Consider the following 17,467-nt stretch of genomic DNA (forward strand, 5'->3'; position numbering starts at 1 on the left):
ATGAGTAGTTGGTTCAGTTTAATACATATTTTAAGACATTGAATACATGAGGGTATAAAGTAGACTACTTCCTTATATGCATCTTATATAATGCAAAATAGCCTATAACAAAGATGGCATAGTATTTCCTTTGCAGGACTCAAGACTCTAGTTCACATAATAAAATCCTGAAGATATAAACTTAATAAACTAAAGGCAGTTCCAGATCCAAATCTGACTGCCTAACAAGAATTCTAAATGATCACCAAATTGATGTTCTTGTTCTGAGAGATATTCAAACTTAAGTGTGTTTGTATTTTTTGGCCTTGAGGAAATTTACCAACTTTATTCATTGAAATTTCTGAATCTTGCTTTCTTTGAACACAATAGCAGTACTCGGTCAACCATGCGGATGTCGACCGATGCATCTAGACTAGCATCATCACAAAAATCAAGTGTCATTAACAACGTGGATTTTTCAAGGATGGTTTGATGTTGTGAGAGAAATATGTATGCATAGCAAAAGTGAAAAATGTGTTTATGGAGAGGCTGAACAGGAGATGAGAAAAAGTGTAGATTTGTAAGAAGTGCAATATTTTGTTACGCTATGAGTTAATGAATGAGAAACACACTGAAGGAATGAAAGAAAATGGAAACAAAACGAAAGCTAGTGAGACTGAGGGAGTGAAAGAATGCAAGAATGTAGAAGCAAAAGTAAGTGATAAGGGAGCAAAAGGAAGTATAAATGATGAAACGGAAGTAAGGTGTGGCAGAACAAGAGGTAGTGAGACTATGGGAGTGAAAGAGAGTGAAATCGTCAGAATGCAAGATTTGAAGAAAGTGTTATTCAAAATGAAAAATGAAATGAGGAAAGATGAAATGAGTGATATTAGATATTTGGAGAAAACAAATGAAAGTGTGTAAAAGAATAGAATGAAAGAAAAAAAGGTTAAAGAGAGAATGAGTGATTCGAGAATAGCAGTGTGTGGAGATTCCATTATTAGAGGATTAGTTAATGAGAGAGAGAGTTCATAAGATCTGTTATCCAGGAGGGAGAATGAGCAGGATAATATATGCTTCAGAAATGAGGAGGAAACATACAAGAGAATTAGCAGTGATTATGGAAACAAATGATTTAAGAGGGCATAAGGAGAATGTAATGGTGAACTGAATTGAATAATCAGGAGGGTATTGAGGAAAGTGAAAGATAACAGTATAGTGGGAAAGATAGTCAGTTTGCTTCTGATATGACAATGATGAGTTGAGAAAGAGAGAAAAAATCATAAATGGTATGCTAGTGGAGCTGTGTGAGAAGGGAGTGCAGTCTCTGGATGTATGGCATGTATTGCATGGAATCATACAGACATGGCGAATTGTATTTGAATGGCTTTGAAGTGAATGAACTGTCCTAGATGGAAGTGCAGAGTGCAATGCAAGCAAGAGTAGAAGTAAGATATGAAGTGAAAGATTGCTAGAGTGGTATTGAAGAGACAGAAGTGCTTGGCAGTGGAAGAAACAGTAGTAGTAGTGCGAGATGAAGAGAGAACAGGAATGCAAGAGGACCAGCAAAACAGGGAGAGCTCAGATGCACATGGAGACATGGCTTTGGATAGTGGATGTTGGAAATAGTAGCAAATGTATATATGTATGGGAATGATCAGCATAAAAATAGAATAGATTGGGATGTCAATGTAGTAGTTGAGACTGAGAAGACATATATGGTAAGTGGTAATAAAGGTGGCTGGGCAAGGGCAAGTGTGGTGGGGAAATCACAACCAACAAGTGGATTGGGTAGGACCTGTTATAGATCTAAAAGTGAACTGCAAATGCCAAGAGTTACAGAAATAAGTGTGATGAAATTTTTTCACTAGTCGGGTTAATTCACTCCAAAATCATTGTAATAAGTGAAACACAGTTGAATGAAGATGATATCCTAACAGGAATAGAAATGGAAGGCTACAGTGTTTTTTGCAAGAATAGAAAGAACAAGAAGGGATGGGGAGTACTGATGATGATAGCAGGGGAATTATGTCCACATAAGCTAGATATGAAAGAGGAAAATCCTGGCAATGGTTTTGAGGCAGTGTGATGTGAGTGAAAGTTGACAAGAAGAGATATTAAGTTGAATGTTGCTATAGGCCAGAGAATATGGTGGGAGGAAATGAAGAAATATAAGGAACTTTGGTTACCGAATAAGGAAAAGGTGATTAATATGGGTGATTTTAATTATGGTGGTACAGATTGGAATGATGAGCTAGCATTTGGGAATAAGGAAAATAAATTTCTCGAGTTCTTTAGACAAACCTACCTCACGTGTCTTCCTTTACATACTGCCTGAGGAAGATGTGTCTCAAGAACTCGAGACACACCTACCTCAGGCAGTATGTAAAGGAGGACACGTGAGGATCGAGAGTTTTGGATCTGATCATTTCATCAGAGAATGTAATTGTGAATGGAGTTTCGCACTTCCTCTCCAGTTGGTGAGAGTGATCAGGAAGTGATCATCTGGATTGTGGCTAGCCATTTGAAGACTACTTCTGTGAGGAAAGGATATATGTGGAAGTACAAGGCTGGTGATTATGGCAAGCTTAAGCAACAGCTTGGAGCTATAGCATGGAATGAAAAATTGTGCAGAAAACAAATGATGCTCGGGAACTAACAAAGAAATACTTAACAGCAACAATTTGTGAATATATTCCAAAGATCAAAAGGCTGAATAAGGTAGGTGTAAAATGGACAAATGAGTGGGGATTACACATGAAATCTGGAAGAAGAAGGCACTTTTGGAGGTAGGACAAGTTGAATAATGGTAATAATCAGGTGCATGAAGAGTGTAAAGAGCAGGAGAGTAACTCAGTTGGTAAGGACAACAAAAGTGCAGTACAAGTAGAAATTAGCAAATCAGGCCAAAAATAACCTTTGCGAGTTTTTTTGATATGTGGCAAGTAGAAGTAAAAATGAGTATGGTAAGATGCTGTTAATGGGTGAGAGAGTGGGAGATTGATGACTACTGCAGAAGAGATAATGAAGTGTTCAGTGAGTAGTTCATCAGGATGTTTCATCCTCAGTGTGAAATCAGAATATATATATATATATATATGAGGAGTTAAGTAAGCTAGATGTCAATAAAGCAATAGGATTTGATGATGTATCACCACGTGTCTTGAGGGAATGTTCTTAGTGAGTTAGCATCGGTCTTGGGCTATCTGTTTAATAAGTCTTGCAACAGCACAGGTTCAAAGAGAGTGGAAAAAAGGTAAAATTTTTCCACTGAATGAAGGTGGTGATAAGGCTGCAGCTACGAATTATAGGTCAATCTGTATATTTATATTTGTGGTGAAAGTACTAGAGATTAGTGAGAACTAGCATACAGAAATGGGTTGGTAGAGAGTAGTATTCTTTATGGTTGTCACAGAATGGGTTTGTTAAAGGGAGATCATGTTTCACTAACTTACTTGTGTACCATAACAGAGTGACAAAGGTCTCGAACAAGGTTGATGCATATACAGCGGTATACTTAAATTTTGCAAAAGCTTTTGATAGACTGCCACATGACAAGCTGTTAAATAAATTGAAATGGATGGGATTGGATAACAGACTTCTGAGTTGGAACAGTGACTGGCTGTCAGATAGTTAACAGAAAGTTGTATGTGGATGTGCAGCTCCCGAATGAGGAATTCACTAGTGGTGTGCTGCAGATCGGTCTTGGGACCGTTGTTGTTCATTTTGTATATTAATGATATTGGAATGGGATGAACTGGCGATATGCAACTGTTTGCAGATGATGCAAAATTGAGAAGAGGAATGGAGAGTCAAGCAGATGTTATGGTCTTACAGGAGGATTTGAAAGTCAGAGGCAACATTGCACAAGTTGTGAAGATGTCACATTGGATAATGTCAATGATGTGGAAGATCCTGATGTGCAGAAATAAAGAGGTTATCATACCATTGTAAAAGGCCTTGATCAGGCCTCATATGGATTATTGTACAGATTTGGTCACAGGTTTTCATGATGATTATGCTGGAGAGGGATACAGAGAAAATTCACAAAGGTAGTCAGTGGTCTCAGGAATGTGGGGTATGAGAACAGATTGAGAGAATGTAAATTGCAATGCCTTATGAATAGGAAGAAACGATATGATTAAAATGTATGAGTTAGTCAGGGGTTATTATCAGGTTAATATGGAAGAGATTTTGCATAGAATGGGAGAAAGGGGGGGGGGGGGAATAGAACAGGAGGCCATCCCTAGAAACGAAACTATATAAGGAGGGTGGGAGCTGAGTAGCAGGTTCTTTGCATGGAGAGTGGTTCTTGAGTAGAATGTACTGCATGAGTGTGTTGTGAATCTAGACACACTGAATGACTTTAAGGCATGGTTGGATGAGATTGTGCGTACTTCCTACGTGAGTTTTTGATTCCATGGATGTCAGATGTGAATAATAATACACAGGATAATATTCACTTCTTCCCAAAGGAAAAAAATCTCTGGACATATCTTAATCTCTAACAGTAATCACCCTAAATAAGGATTAACTACTTACATTAAGAACAATATCACTAAATATACTGTCTAGCAACAAAACTCCAGTGCATATTGGAAAGTCATCAATTCACAATGTAGTGGAAAGAGAAGTAATTTTTTTTAAATTTTTGCTAATAATACTCAGTGAATTTATTGTTTTATAAGTGTGCGAGATAGACAGAGATATGCTATTGGTATTGTTACGTCATCCTGCAGCATCCCTTCCAAACTTTCCTCCCTCTTTTCTTCCAGAGTTCTGCTCCAGTAGGACCAAATTTCCCAGTTTCAGATCCTTGTACTTCCTTAACTTGTTGGTGTATGACCTGGCAGGTTGGGAACACATGTTATTAGATTCTGTCACTAGTTCGTACGCTATTCTATTTTCCCTGATGAGATTATTCAGATATTCGTTGATATCTGGGAACCCAGTGTTTGCCTTGGAACTTCTGAAATCATTGGGGAATAAAGGCTCGAACCCGTAGGGCACAACCGCAGGTGCCTCCTTGGTGGCAGCATGGAGAGCGGTCCTGCAAGTGAAAAGGGTATGTGCAAGGTGAGTGTCCCATTCTGAAACTCACCCTTCTGTTAGCTTGGAGAGTTAGTTTCAAGGTCCGGTTCATTCTCTCGCACATCCCATTTCCTTGAGGATGGTGGTGGTGGTGGTGGGGTGGGGGGGGGGATAGTAAACAGCTTCTTTATCCCCAACAACTTGCAGAGTTGCAGCATCACCTCGGCAGTGAAGTTAGTGCCTTGGTCTGATAAAACGGTTTTTCGGGTGTCCCATATCTTAAAAAAACCAGCTTCAAAAGCTTGTTTGCTATGGTTTTTGCCATCTGATCATTCATCGCTGTGGCTTCAGGAAACCTCAAAAACATGTCAATCATGAAAAGTATATACCTGTTTCCCTTCAAGGTGGTGGGAAGAGGTCCCACAATGTCCATGGCCACAGTCTGAAAGGGGCGTGTGAGGGGGAGCAGGAATGGTTGGAGGGAAGCTTTGCCAGTAAAGGTAGATTTCTGTTGGCATACTTGGAACGAAGACACATAGGTCTCAACATCATCTCTCATCCCCTTCCACAAGTACCTGTCCGTCACCCTCTTCCAGGTTCTATGAATACCCTGATGTCCGGCTAGGACCACGTCATGAAGCGTGTATAGCACCCAAGGAATCATGACTTTCAGAACTAGAATTTTTTCTTTCCATCTCCCTGTGACGTCTTGTTTTGACAACAGAAGACCGTCCTTATCCATGTGTATGGTATCATAGAACATTTGATTGAGCGAGAGGCCCTCTCCACTTGATAATCTTTTGTGCAAACCCCCCCCCCCCCCTACATTGGATCCAATTTCTGGTGTTCAATTATTTCTTGCTTTCCACCGCATAGTTAGCCTAGTGGCTTTGCGCTTCGCAACCATATGTCTGGGGAAGGAGTGTCCCAGGTTCGATTCCCGTTGCAGACGTGAGGAATTTGAGGATCTTCCTCAGGCATAGCCAAGTTAACCGGTCTTGGGCGCAGTCAGTAGGGTTTTTCCCGCTAGTTATCTGGCGTTTTTCATCCCGCAAACAGACAAACCGGCCCCATGAACATATGCCTCTACAGTCAAAAATATATCCCCCCCCCCAGCGGCAGACCAGGCGACGGGTCGGTTGGGAGTAGTACTAACAAGAAGTCGCATCTAAAGTAACACGCGGACCCTGTATGGGAAGTGGGAATAACGCGTAGTAGTAGAAGAAGAAGAAGAAGAATTATTTCTTGCTTTCCCCCAGGTCTGAAGTTGGAGGGGTGGGGCTCCCTTCCTTATTCCTTTCGATCACTGGTACCAGGATGATGTCTTCCTCATGTGCGTAGGAGTCCTCCTCCGGGTTGGGGTCTAGTAACCTAGACAGGTAATCGGCCACACAATGTTCGATTTTCCAGGAATATAGTTTATTTTGACATTGAACTCCTCCTGCATTTCCAGGGACCAGCACACAATCCTTTGATTCTTATCCTTCATAGATGAAATGAAGGATAAAGGCTTGTGGTCTGACCTGAGATGATGAGTTGCCCCAGTAACATGTAACGAAATTTTCTAAGGCTGTATATGATTGCCAGAGCCTCCTTCTCAATTACAGAATAGTTTCTTTCAGAGGGAGACAGTCTTCTACTTATGAAAGCAATTGGTCTGAAGATTTCTCCCTCTGCTTGCTTTAGTACAGCAGCAATAATGTCCTTAGAGGCAACACAGGCAAGGAAGAATGTCTGTCCGAGCTTAGGATGTGTGAGCACAGGCAACATGGTCAAAGCCTGATGGGCCATCTGCTGCTCCCCCCCCATGTAAACTTCATCCCCTTTTTTGTTAGCCTTACTATGGGATCTATAAGTTTGGAGCACTCGGGAATAAATTTCCTATAAAAGTTTACCATTCCCAGATATCTCCTAACTTGTCTTACTGTGGAAGGGGGCTTTGCTCTTAATATGGCATTCACATTACCCTTGGAAGGGACTATCCCTGCTTCACTCACCACGTCCCAAGTATTCTACTTTCTTCAAGAAAAATTTACATTTCGAACACTTGAGTGACAGATGGCTCTGCTTAGTCTGTCCAGAACCTTCAATAGGACGTCCTTGTGTTCCTTCAAGGTGGATGAGTAAATCAGCAGGTCATCCTGGAAGCACAAGACTCCTTTACCTAACACGTCAGCTAACACAGTGTTCATGAGACTCTAAAAACTCATGGCTGAGTTCCTCGCTCCCTGGGGAAGTCGGCACAGTTAGTATTTTTGCCATTTGGTGGTAAAAGCAAAATACTGCCTGTCCTCCATCTTAAGGAGGATTTGAAAATAGAGTTCAGATCTAACTTCGAAAATATTCTTGCTCATTCCAGGCCGACCAGTAACTCCTCTATCGTGCATACAGGGAAATTGATTCGCTTGGTCACCTTGTTGGCTTCCCTTAGATCCAGCACGATTCTCAGGTCTCCATTTGATTTCTCCACAAGTATGAAGGGGCTGTTCCAATGGGAGTTCGATCTTTCAATTATGCCCACCTTCTCATACTCTGTCAAGAGCCTCTCTAAGCTGTCCAGGTGTTTCAGGAGGCTTTGATATTGTTTTACATATATTGCTGTCTCTGAGGTGACTTGAACTGTCTGCTCTGTCACATTTGTGCAAGAGAGGGGACTGATCCCTTCTGTGAATACCTTGGGATATTGCCTGTATGCTAACTGGAAAAATTCCTTGAGCTCCTCTTTAACAAGATTGGAGTCATGCAATTCCATGGCATTGTGGATAAGCCTTTCCTTCCACTCATGATGATTCTTCTCCAACCAACTCACATCAATCTGCATAGTTTCACTTGTTATGCTCTTATTGTCAAGACTGTGTTTAGGTTGGAAAGTTCTCCCACAGAGGGATAATGATTGGTTTACAAAGTCACACACCAACTGATTTCTTCCTAAAAAATACATACCCAATATAATCTGGTTACTCAGGTCTGGAAGTTCAGGGAGAACTATCAGGTCGTGCGTAAGGCTCACAGGGAAACAAGGCATGGATATCTTTACATTTATTTTGGTAGTGGAAGAAAGCTCAATCCTGGCAATGCCCACGATTTTATGGGGGTTTTGAAGCTCAATTAAGTTGTTGGCACTCAGGGTGGTAAGCTTCTTGAACAGTGAATATGGAATAACTGATACATGGGCTCCTGTATCTAGTAAGAAATTGCAAGGAGTTCCTTCTATGAATCCTTCAATTAGGGTGAGGTTCTTTTCACCTTGTACTCTGCTGAGTTCACGCTCTGCATTCTATAGATCTTACCCTCAGCGTCTACCTCTGGAGCCAGCCAGTTCTTGCCCTTCCGGGGAGTCTCTTCGTTGATTCCTCTAGGACTAGTTTCCTCAAGTCAGTGGCCTGGGCCATGTCCCTCAACACCCTCTCTCTTTCTCTGGCTGCTTTGTAACACTCATCAAGGTTCTTTACTCTCTTCATGTAGACACTCTCTTGCAATTCACAGGAGAGGCCCAACCGGAACTATTTGAGTGCCATCCACTCAAGATGGGCTCCTTCCTCTGGTGAGGCTCTCAATTCTTGGGTGAGTGTCAATATTCTATTCACAAAACTAGTCACTCCTTCCCCTTTTCTTTGCAGGCAATTGTACAGTTTTCCAAGTGTTTGAATGATTCCTCCTTTCCAAGAGAATTCAGAGATCAGTATCTTTTTAAATTCTTCATAGCTTAGGGTCCTTCTTAAGATGGGCTGCGAGTTGAAAACTTTCCTCGCGTTCCCTATTAGCCTGCCACGTATCAGTGTGAGGAGCTGTAGGTCGCTCCAATGGCCAACCCTCCTAAGCTCTTCTATGTATCCCAAAAATGTTCCCACATCATCAGTCCCTTCTCCTGAGAACTGAGGAAAAATCTGTTGGGGGCTCATGGTCTTAAAGAATTCCGAGTCATTTAACTCGGAGCTAGACGGAAGAGACGTACTTGTACTTTTAGCTTACACTATTACACAAAAGTCAGTTTTCAAAGTTCCCTTTCCAAAATTTCCTGATTGCTGTGCATGAGACTAAGACCAACTCACTGTGCTTGATCCAATTCCTTTATTTTATGGATTAGACACATCGTGTCAGCTGTGGCATTGTTAAAGTTGTTGTTTTGCTGTATTTTCACTACTATTATCTTTCCTGTGCCAACTAAGAATAAATCTCTAAACAATCTCTCTGGGAAGCATTTCCCTTTTCAAGCTCTGACAATATTTGTTTGTTTTAGTTGCGCCAGTTAGAGCTTTAGGACAGAAAATTCTTGTCCAAAGAAAATTTCCCGGAGGTCAAGTGTTACCTAACTTTATTAAAATAATTAAGTAGCTTTAGAAATCTTAGCATACAGTCATGGCCAAAATTGCTCTTAACTTTCTTTATATTCCCCTTATGCATAAGTCCGTAATTTTATGAGTGGTAAAATCAGTCTCATGCTCAGATAAAACTCAGGCTTAGATAGAAAAACATGTTTATTAAATAGCTAAAAGGATTACAATTAAGTTTAACATATCAAAGCAAAATTCAATAATTTCATTACTAAATTACTAGTTAAACAGAATAAGAAAATTACTCAAACTGACAAGCATACTATTCACATTCCAGGAATAAATTAAGTTCACACATAGCACAAAATATAAGATCAATTTCTAAACTAAACTTTCTGTCATTTTGACTCCTTTACATTAAATTAGGAACTGCACAATCTTAAGTTCTCAGACTACCAGTCCAACACAGTCTTTAAATCACTGAGCACAAAGTTACTTTAAAGTTCTTTTTCTTTCTAGTCAGAATCTTGTTCCTTCTTTCCTCTAAAGTTAATTATTACATAGGTAAAAAAGTTTCAGTACTTTACCACCTTGACGTGAAGATGTTGTGGTTCCTTCGTCCGTCCTTTGTGAGGGGATATCTTTCTGCTACGGTAGATTGCTGCCATGTGGAAGTCATGTGTTCGTTACGAAACGGCCACTTTTCTTTGCTGGACACTCACTTATCTCATGGATTGCTGTCACTAGCTCGACCTCCATCAAAAGGAATCCTTTACTATCTCAACATCGGCGAAAGCTTTACCGATGGCCCAATTTGGAGAACTGCTGTCATCTCGTGTATAGCATGCCTGACTCCTTCAGTTAGCAACCGGGAAGTAGACTCCCATCCATTGCTGCCGATCGGTCAGCACGAGAAAAACCAGAACAGAAAAAAACAGGGGGGTTCAAACACACATGAACTCATATTTATCCTGTCACAGTGCCCTCTTTCCACATTCGAATCTTATTCAAGGCACCTTCCTATTCGCTCTTATGAAGTGGCATCATACCTCTCTCCTCGATGAGCACTCTTTTTGTAGAACGCGAGTTCCATTTGCTTTCAACAAACGCCTTCACCTAGGGGTTTACGTCATCGACGGTGGTCAGCAAGCAACCTTTGGACTCTTGTTAGCACTCAGATACACGTTTTTGTATAGAGCATAATTAAACATTAACGTTTTAAACAATATATTTATGTTTAGACATACAATCTTTCTTCTATTTTTACTTCTTACTAAGGTAAAAAATGTGACATGTTCTCTCATATAATATGCTTACTTTGCTAATAGTACAAGTATTTTATTACTTATTGTGTTCTTGTTAAATCTTGAATGAATGATTCTTTTGTTGAAAGAGTCCTCATTCAAGATCCAACAGTATGGTACCTATGCATAGCAGAACAATAGTGATCAAGACAGCTTTGTTGGATGAGTTAAATTTGCATAATTTTGTGAGATGGTGAAAAGATTTATGGAAGGAGAGTGGAAATGGTGAGAGATTGTGCAATAAATGCTTTGAAAATGAATATGGAGAAAATAAATTGCGTGATAGTAGAGTAGAGAGAATTGATATAAGACCGGAAAATGTAAATATTGGTGATAGTACTAAAAGTGTGGTGGTGGTGGTGGAAAGGAAACCGTAGAAGACCTGAATAAAAAAAAAAAGTGTGTGCTTGCATGTAGTCCACATGATAAAGCAAGATTGAAAGGTTGCAGAAACAGCAAGAGATCGGTTGAACTGAAACCAGAAAAAAACAAAATGCAGCTTATTACACTAATTGGTGGGAAGGTTTAATTCTGAAATTCCTAGGGGGTCATAACTTCTACTGAGATTGTTAATCTTGTAAATATTATGCTGTCAGATAAATGGATTCAGGCATATTCTAATGACTTCAGAAGTAAAGCTAAAATAATTCCATAAGCTAAAGGAATGGTCTTCCACAAGGATCTGTGCTAGTTCCATTGCTTTTCACTCTCAACGCCTGTGACATCCCCAGTGCTGTCTCATGGAAATTTATGTATGCAATTGCAACCCAGAGCATCTCATTTCATCTCTGGAATAATAAAATCAACCAACTTACTAACTTCCAACACTCACTTAGTAATGTTGCTCCTCCTTCATTATGGAGAAAAAGAGCTTTAGGCAACCTATGGAATAATATTATTGAGAACAGTGACCCCATAGTGAAGATATCTCACATACAGCAACTCAGAGAATGAAGCCTAGACAACTTTCCTGCTGCTGTGCAAATGCATGAAGCCTTTGATATTGCAAACTATACTAGTAGAAAGACATCACTAATTTACACGACTATTCCACATCCAACTGCCAGACTCAAGGGTTTTAGACTTTCCAGGACATCTATGATCTACACTAAACTGGATCAGGACAGGAAATGGAAGATGCAAACAGATGCACCACAAATAGAAAGGGACTGACTCTTCGTATTATAACTATAGTAATTCATCATGTTGGAGGCTTAATGGATTTTTTCCAACACTCAAAAAGAATTAAAATAGAGTTTAATACTTCCTATATTTCGTCCTAGTCACTAGGACATCTACGGAGATTACAAAAACAATTAATGTAACATGCACACTTAATATTGTAAGATTTGTGTGTGCATGTTACATTAATTGTTTTTGTAATCCCTGTAGATGTCCTAGTGACTAGGACGAAATATAGGAAGTATTAAATTCTATTTTAATTCTTTTTGAGTGTTGTAAAAAATCCATTAAGCCTCCAACATGATGTCCTCACAGCACTTAAGCCTCTACACACGAAGTATAGTAATTCAGTTCAGACCATTAACCACATCACTGGTGACTCTCCTGTGTTCTCTTATCCTGAAACTTATATGGACTTTTTTATGTTAAATATGAAGTTTAATTATAGATTCAGAATCTGACTGCGATGTTTTTTCTGTATGTGTGCATCATTTGTTAAATAAATAAACTGAATCCATGCTGAATTTTTTATCCATGGTTGCCTTTATATGTTTATAAAGCAGCAATTAATAATAATGTACTATTAAAGGTACCTAGTGAATGTGAAGTGTGCTGCATGTCTAAAACTAAGCTAGGATAGATGTGACATGGCAGGTGCTTTTGCAATATTAAGGTATGTTACTTAACACCTAAATAAGCAAAACAGCAGGTGATTAGTGAGATTCTGGGTGAAATTAAATCACTGGTTCCCAAGATAATTAGACTATGCACAATCACTCTCAGTGAGGTTACTCATGACAGATGACAGTCACAGAATGAAAAATATATTTCAGTTTTCATATAAAGTGATGGTTCTATTGATTTTAATAAAAATTAAACTTGCTCATCAAGTTTTCCTCAAAGTCTCAAATATTAAGTTTCATCGAAACTGGCTCAATCTATATTGTTTTGTGGGTACACAGACAGACATCTCAAAGCTACTTAAGTGTTATTTGCTAGTGAATGTGCTGAACAAACTCCTCTTCCTCCAAATGCCAATATTTGCAAGGAACTAAGAAATAATAAAATTCAGTATACAGTTAATACACAAAAAACTTCAATATGTTGATGAATAAGCAAATACAGCATATATTTATTACAGTATAAACCATTACCTTGTTCATAATATTTACACTAGAAGCATGAGTCCAATAGCAATCATGAACTGCAACAAATGTTATTCCTTGCCTTAAATGGTAAAAAAGAAAGAGAGAAAAAAGCAATTGTATTAGTGATCTCTTTTATACTTGTATATAGAATTATATACATATATAAAATAACCATAAAATTAAGCACAGGATTGTCAAGGAGGAATGGCCAGACTTCAAGAATGATTCCCCGAGTAATTTTAAGCAAAAATAAATAAATAAAATAAACTACCATTTTTACTTCCAAATCCTTGAGTGATTTGTAAGCATTTTGACATTTCTGTCCTTTTCACAAATGTCCCAATCAGTGACACAATTCTCTTACAGAATAAATTTCCATCTGATATTATGGCCTCTCTTTGTCCACATGCTAGTTCTGGAGTTACTTTGTGACAAAATAATTTTTACCCACAAAAAGAAGTTAGAGCCATGGGCTCACTACTACTATCCCCCTGTCCATTGCTTACTTTTATATGGAAGCTTTTAAACAATGTATTCTAGATTCCTTTACTTTAAAACCAACAGTTTGCTTACGTTGATAATGTTTTCATTATCTGGCCACATAGCCACCAAAACTTTAAACACCTTCCTCAGCACCTAAACAACTGATACGAATATAATTTATCATTAATGAAAATCAAAAACTCACATTCTTTCCTGGATACACTTGTCACGTCTTCCTTCAGGTAGTCTATCCTTCACTGTTTACCACAAGCCCACAATAATAGCCAATACATATGCGCTAACTGTTATCACCAACTTCACAAAAACTTGGAGTAATTACCATCCTCAAAAACAGAGCTATAACAATTTGCTCTAATAAGCAATCTCTAAAAATGCAAATAATATAGATTACAGTAAAATCACAGCTATTCCATACATCAAAGGATTATCAGATAAAATAAATAGAATGCTACACCATTGCAACCTTAATGCTACTTTTAAACCGCTTATAAAATTAAAAAACATATTCAACTCTCCAAGGATCCCCTGCCCTCCCTGGGGTATAAGGAATCCATTGCACATGTAAGTTACCATATATTGGTGAAACCGGACACACAATTCCAATTGGAGAAAAAAGAACACAAATGAACAAAACTACTAAAACACCTTTCGGGGAGCCCTGTAACCCCAAGAGAGCATGTCTCTCCTGGGTGGCAGATAAGGGAGCCCACCATGTATGTGTATATATGGAGATTAATAATGTTTGAATGACTAAACACCGAGAATAATAAAGAATGGGGTTTAATAGGAACACTACTAGTTTTGTTGATAAACAACTTCTTCAGGTGTCTAACTGCAAATTATATACACAAAAAACTACAGAAACATTACCTAATAACGACAACAGATCTAGTATAAACTGTGGTATAGTTTAAACTGGATTACGTGCTACAGTTCCAGCTGTATGTAACTGCGTGCGAGAGATATCGCAAGAAAACCAGTACTGAACAGTAGTGTTATGTCTTGGTTTCGTCCCTTTTATTTATATTCGAGGTTTCTATTATCTATCACTTAAGGGCATCAGCTATTCTGTTGCCGACAAATTTATAATTGTTTAAAACGACTGCACCAGCCGGCAACTGAATTCTGATACACAATCAAACAATTCAAAATATTAAAGGAATCACGTGATATACAGTCGTGGTCCCTCCCCTTTTTCTTGTGGCAATGGATTCCCCCGTTACTCATGCAGGTCCAAAAGTTTAATAAGTGGTAATTCAAATCTCAGAAAACGACAGACTCATGAACTTTGGGTTAAAGAAATATATTTATTTTAAACATTTACATATATACACTTTAAATAGTAATTTCAATACTAAAGAGTCTGAACTCCCCCCCCCCCCCCTTTTATGTTAAGATACCCAAAATATCTACTCCTAAATTTATTCTAACAGTCCCACACTTTCTTTTTTGTTACTATGTTCAGACTCTGTTAATTCATACAGAGTTACTCAGTTCCCACATATAAAAAAACAACACATGCACATAGTTATATACAATCCTTGTGTAGAGCATATCAGACGTATTCCGTCTTGTATTTTAACATGGGATAATATTTTAAACAGAATGGGAGAGGAAAGATTAGCAAAACAAGTGTTCTCTGCCAGGTTGGCAGGAAAACGACCCAGAGGAAGACCAAGATATAGGTGGATTGATACGGTACAAAGTGCCTTAGACGATAGAAATATAAGATCTGATAATGTTGGAGTCTTGACAAGTAACAGACTGATTTGGAGGAAAATTGTAGATAGGAAGTTAGTAATGATGTAATTTTTTCATGTAGTACTGTCATATCCTGTACACCCCTTGAGGGTACATGGCAGGAATTTGATGATGATGATGATGATAATATTCTTATTTATGCTCAGGCTTTATCCTCCCCCAAATTAGTTAATATTCAAGCTAATTTCTAACATAATATCATAAGTGTTCTTCCAAATAAACAGTTTGAAGGTTTGGTTCCTTTCTCAGCACAAGCTTAGAGTGGCACCAGCTTATTTGACATAGACATATTAGTCCAAAAACAGTCCTTTAGGAATTATATGAAAGTTAAATGTGTGGAGCTCCCTAATTCCTTGGTTCCTATTCCTTCTTTGGTTACTATTCAAAATGAGTATGAAAACTTGTACATTACCATTCTTGTCTTTTCATGGAGTTGCTGAGACTTCCTTGATTACACTTCCGCATTTTCTCACCAAGTATTCTCATGGCATCTGCGACTTACGTCTATCATCTTCGAAAGGTTCACCTTTTGCTGACTACACGTTGACATAACTAACCAACGGCTCTTTACTGGAATTCCGACCTCATTCCTTCGGTGACTATACTCGGCATGGCACGTACAGCAACCGGGAGATTATTGCTGGGTACCGGCAGTAAGCTTCTGCAGCTATCCAGGACTTGGATCAGGAACGCAGGAACAGAAAACAAGAGAAGCCATTGAATCTCGTGCCGGCCCTTATATTGTAAATGCGAGCACCCTCTCTCGATGATTACGTCATGCTCTTAGTGGCGGCCGATTGGTCACCGCAACTCCGAACTGTTTTGACATGGCTCTAATACATATATCATCTTATATACATCTAATAATAACATTTCAGTACTGATACATAATTTTCCCTTGTTAATTTTTAGACAGACATTATCAATTTTAATTATGGACTTCTCAAAATCACTTAATATCTACAACTAAAGATGGTTAGACATACTTCTGAGTGAGCATATGTATGTCCTTATCCTTAGATCTAATCGTTACCGTATGTTGGGTCGGAAGCAGGATGACTCACCAATAGTGAATCAGCACTTTTTCCGACACAACAGTAGAAATGTGCGTATCAGATAAATTGTAGCTGAGGCTATTATTCAGGTGGGTTGAATCAAGTGAAATTTCTTTAGATTCGAGAATGCGTCTCTCAAGTTCGTTATAACACTTATGTATGTTTGAAGTTTGAGACCAGTCTATAAGATGTTGGTGGCCTTCATCGGAGGTTAGAGAGAAAAGGACATAGCTGAAGAGAGCACTAGCTTGGGTTCTGTTGTAGGAAATATCTCTTTGATGTTCCTCAACACGGAAAAGGAAGGATAGATTTATCTGTCTGATCGTAGTAAGGCTTTCCACAATTACACATAATCTTGTAAACTCCTGGATACTGAAGGAAATGATGTTTTTCTTTAGGTCGACTGAGGATGGAATGGAGTTTAGGAAATGTAGTTTTAATGTTGAATTCCTTAAGAATTTTAGCCAGTTTAGGAGAGAGGGAACTGATAAAAGGCAAAGAGATAAAATTTCACTTGATTCAACCCACCTGAATAATAGCCTTAGCTACAATTTATCTGATATGCACATTTCTACTGTTCAGTACTGGCGTTCTCGCGATATCTCTTGCACGCAGTTACATACAGCTGGAACTGTAGCACGTAATCCAGTTTAAACTATACCACAGTTTATACTAGATCTGTTGTCGTTATTAGGTAATGTTTCTGTAGTTTTTTGTGTATATAATTCTTTGTAGTTAGACACCTGAAGAAGTTGTTTATCAACAAAACTAGTAGTGTTATTATTAAACCCCATTCTTTATTATTCTCGGTCTTTAGTCATTCAAACCTTATTAATCTCCATATCATTTTCACCGAGTAAATGAATTGGAATATGTGTGTGTGTGTGTGTGGTGGGGTGGTCCAAATATACTGAATAAGAACTCGTGGAACAACAGAAGCAATCATCTTGATTGTAAGGGAAGTGGCACACTCCCGTGGTCCCCTAGCTGGATTTATCCACTTCTTCTTCTAATTTGAGGAAGATCCACTCACTTTAATCTTTCCTATAAGGCCTTATCAGCCAACTCTTCTTATTTTATGACCCTTATACTATTAGAGTACCCGAGGGCCATGGAGCTTTACATTTCTGGCCTTATAACCATGTCCCCTCTATAAACTTTTACTATAATTCTACTGTATTCTACTATAATCTACTCTTTCCCCTTCAATATACCCTATTCCTCCAATG

General features: G+C 38.6%; 1 protein-coding gene across 1 annotated transcript in view; it reads right to left on the reverse strand.

The window, feature by feature from the left end:
- PolrMT (mitochondrial RNA polymerase) overlaps window positions 1-17,467 on the reverse strand; it is a 603,530-nt gene that overhangs the window by 55,789 nt on the left and 530,274 nt on the right. The window contains exon 29 of the mRNA XM_090391417.1: window positions 12,925-12,997. Within this exon, the coding sequence (XP_090247543.1) occupies window positions 12,925-12,997 (73 nt within the window). The remainder of the gene's footprint in view (window positions 1-12,924; window positions 12,998-17,467) is intronic.

Source organism: Typopeltis vanoorti, chromosome 4, assembly GCF_054136105.1.
Source record: "Typopeltis vanoorti isolate ZY-2024b chromosome 4, IOZ_Tvanoo_1.0, whole genome shotgun sequence".
In the NCBI taxonomy this organism is placed as follows: Eukaryota; Metazoa; Arthropoda; class Arachnida; order Uropygi; family Thelyphonidae; genus Typopeltis; species Typopeltis vanoorti.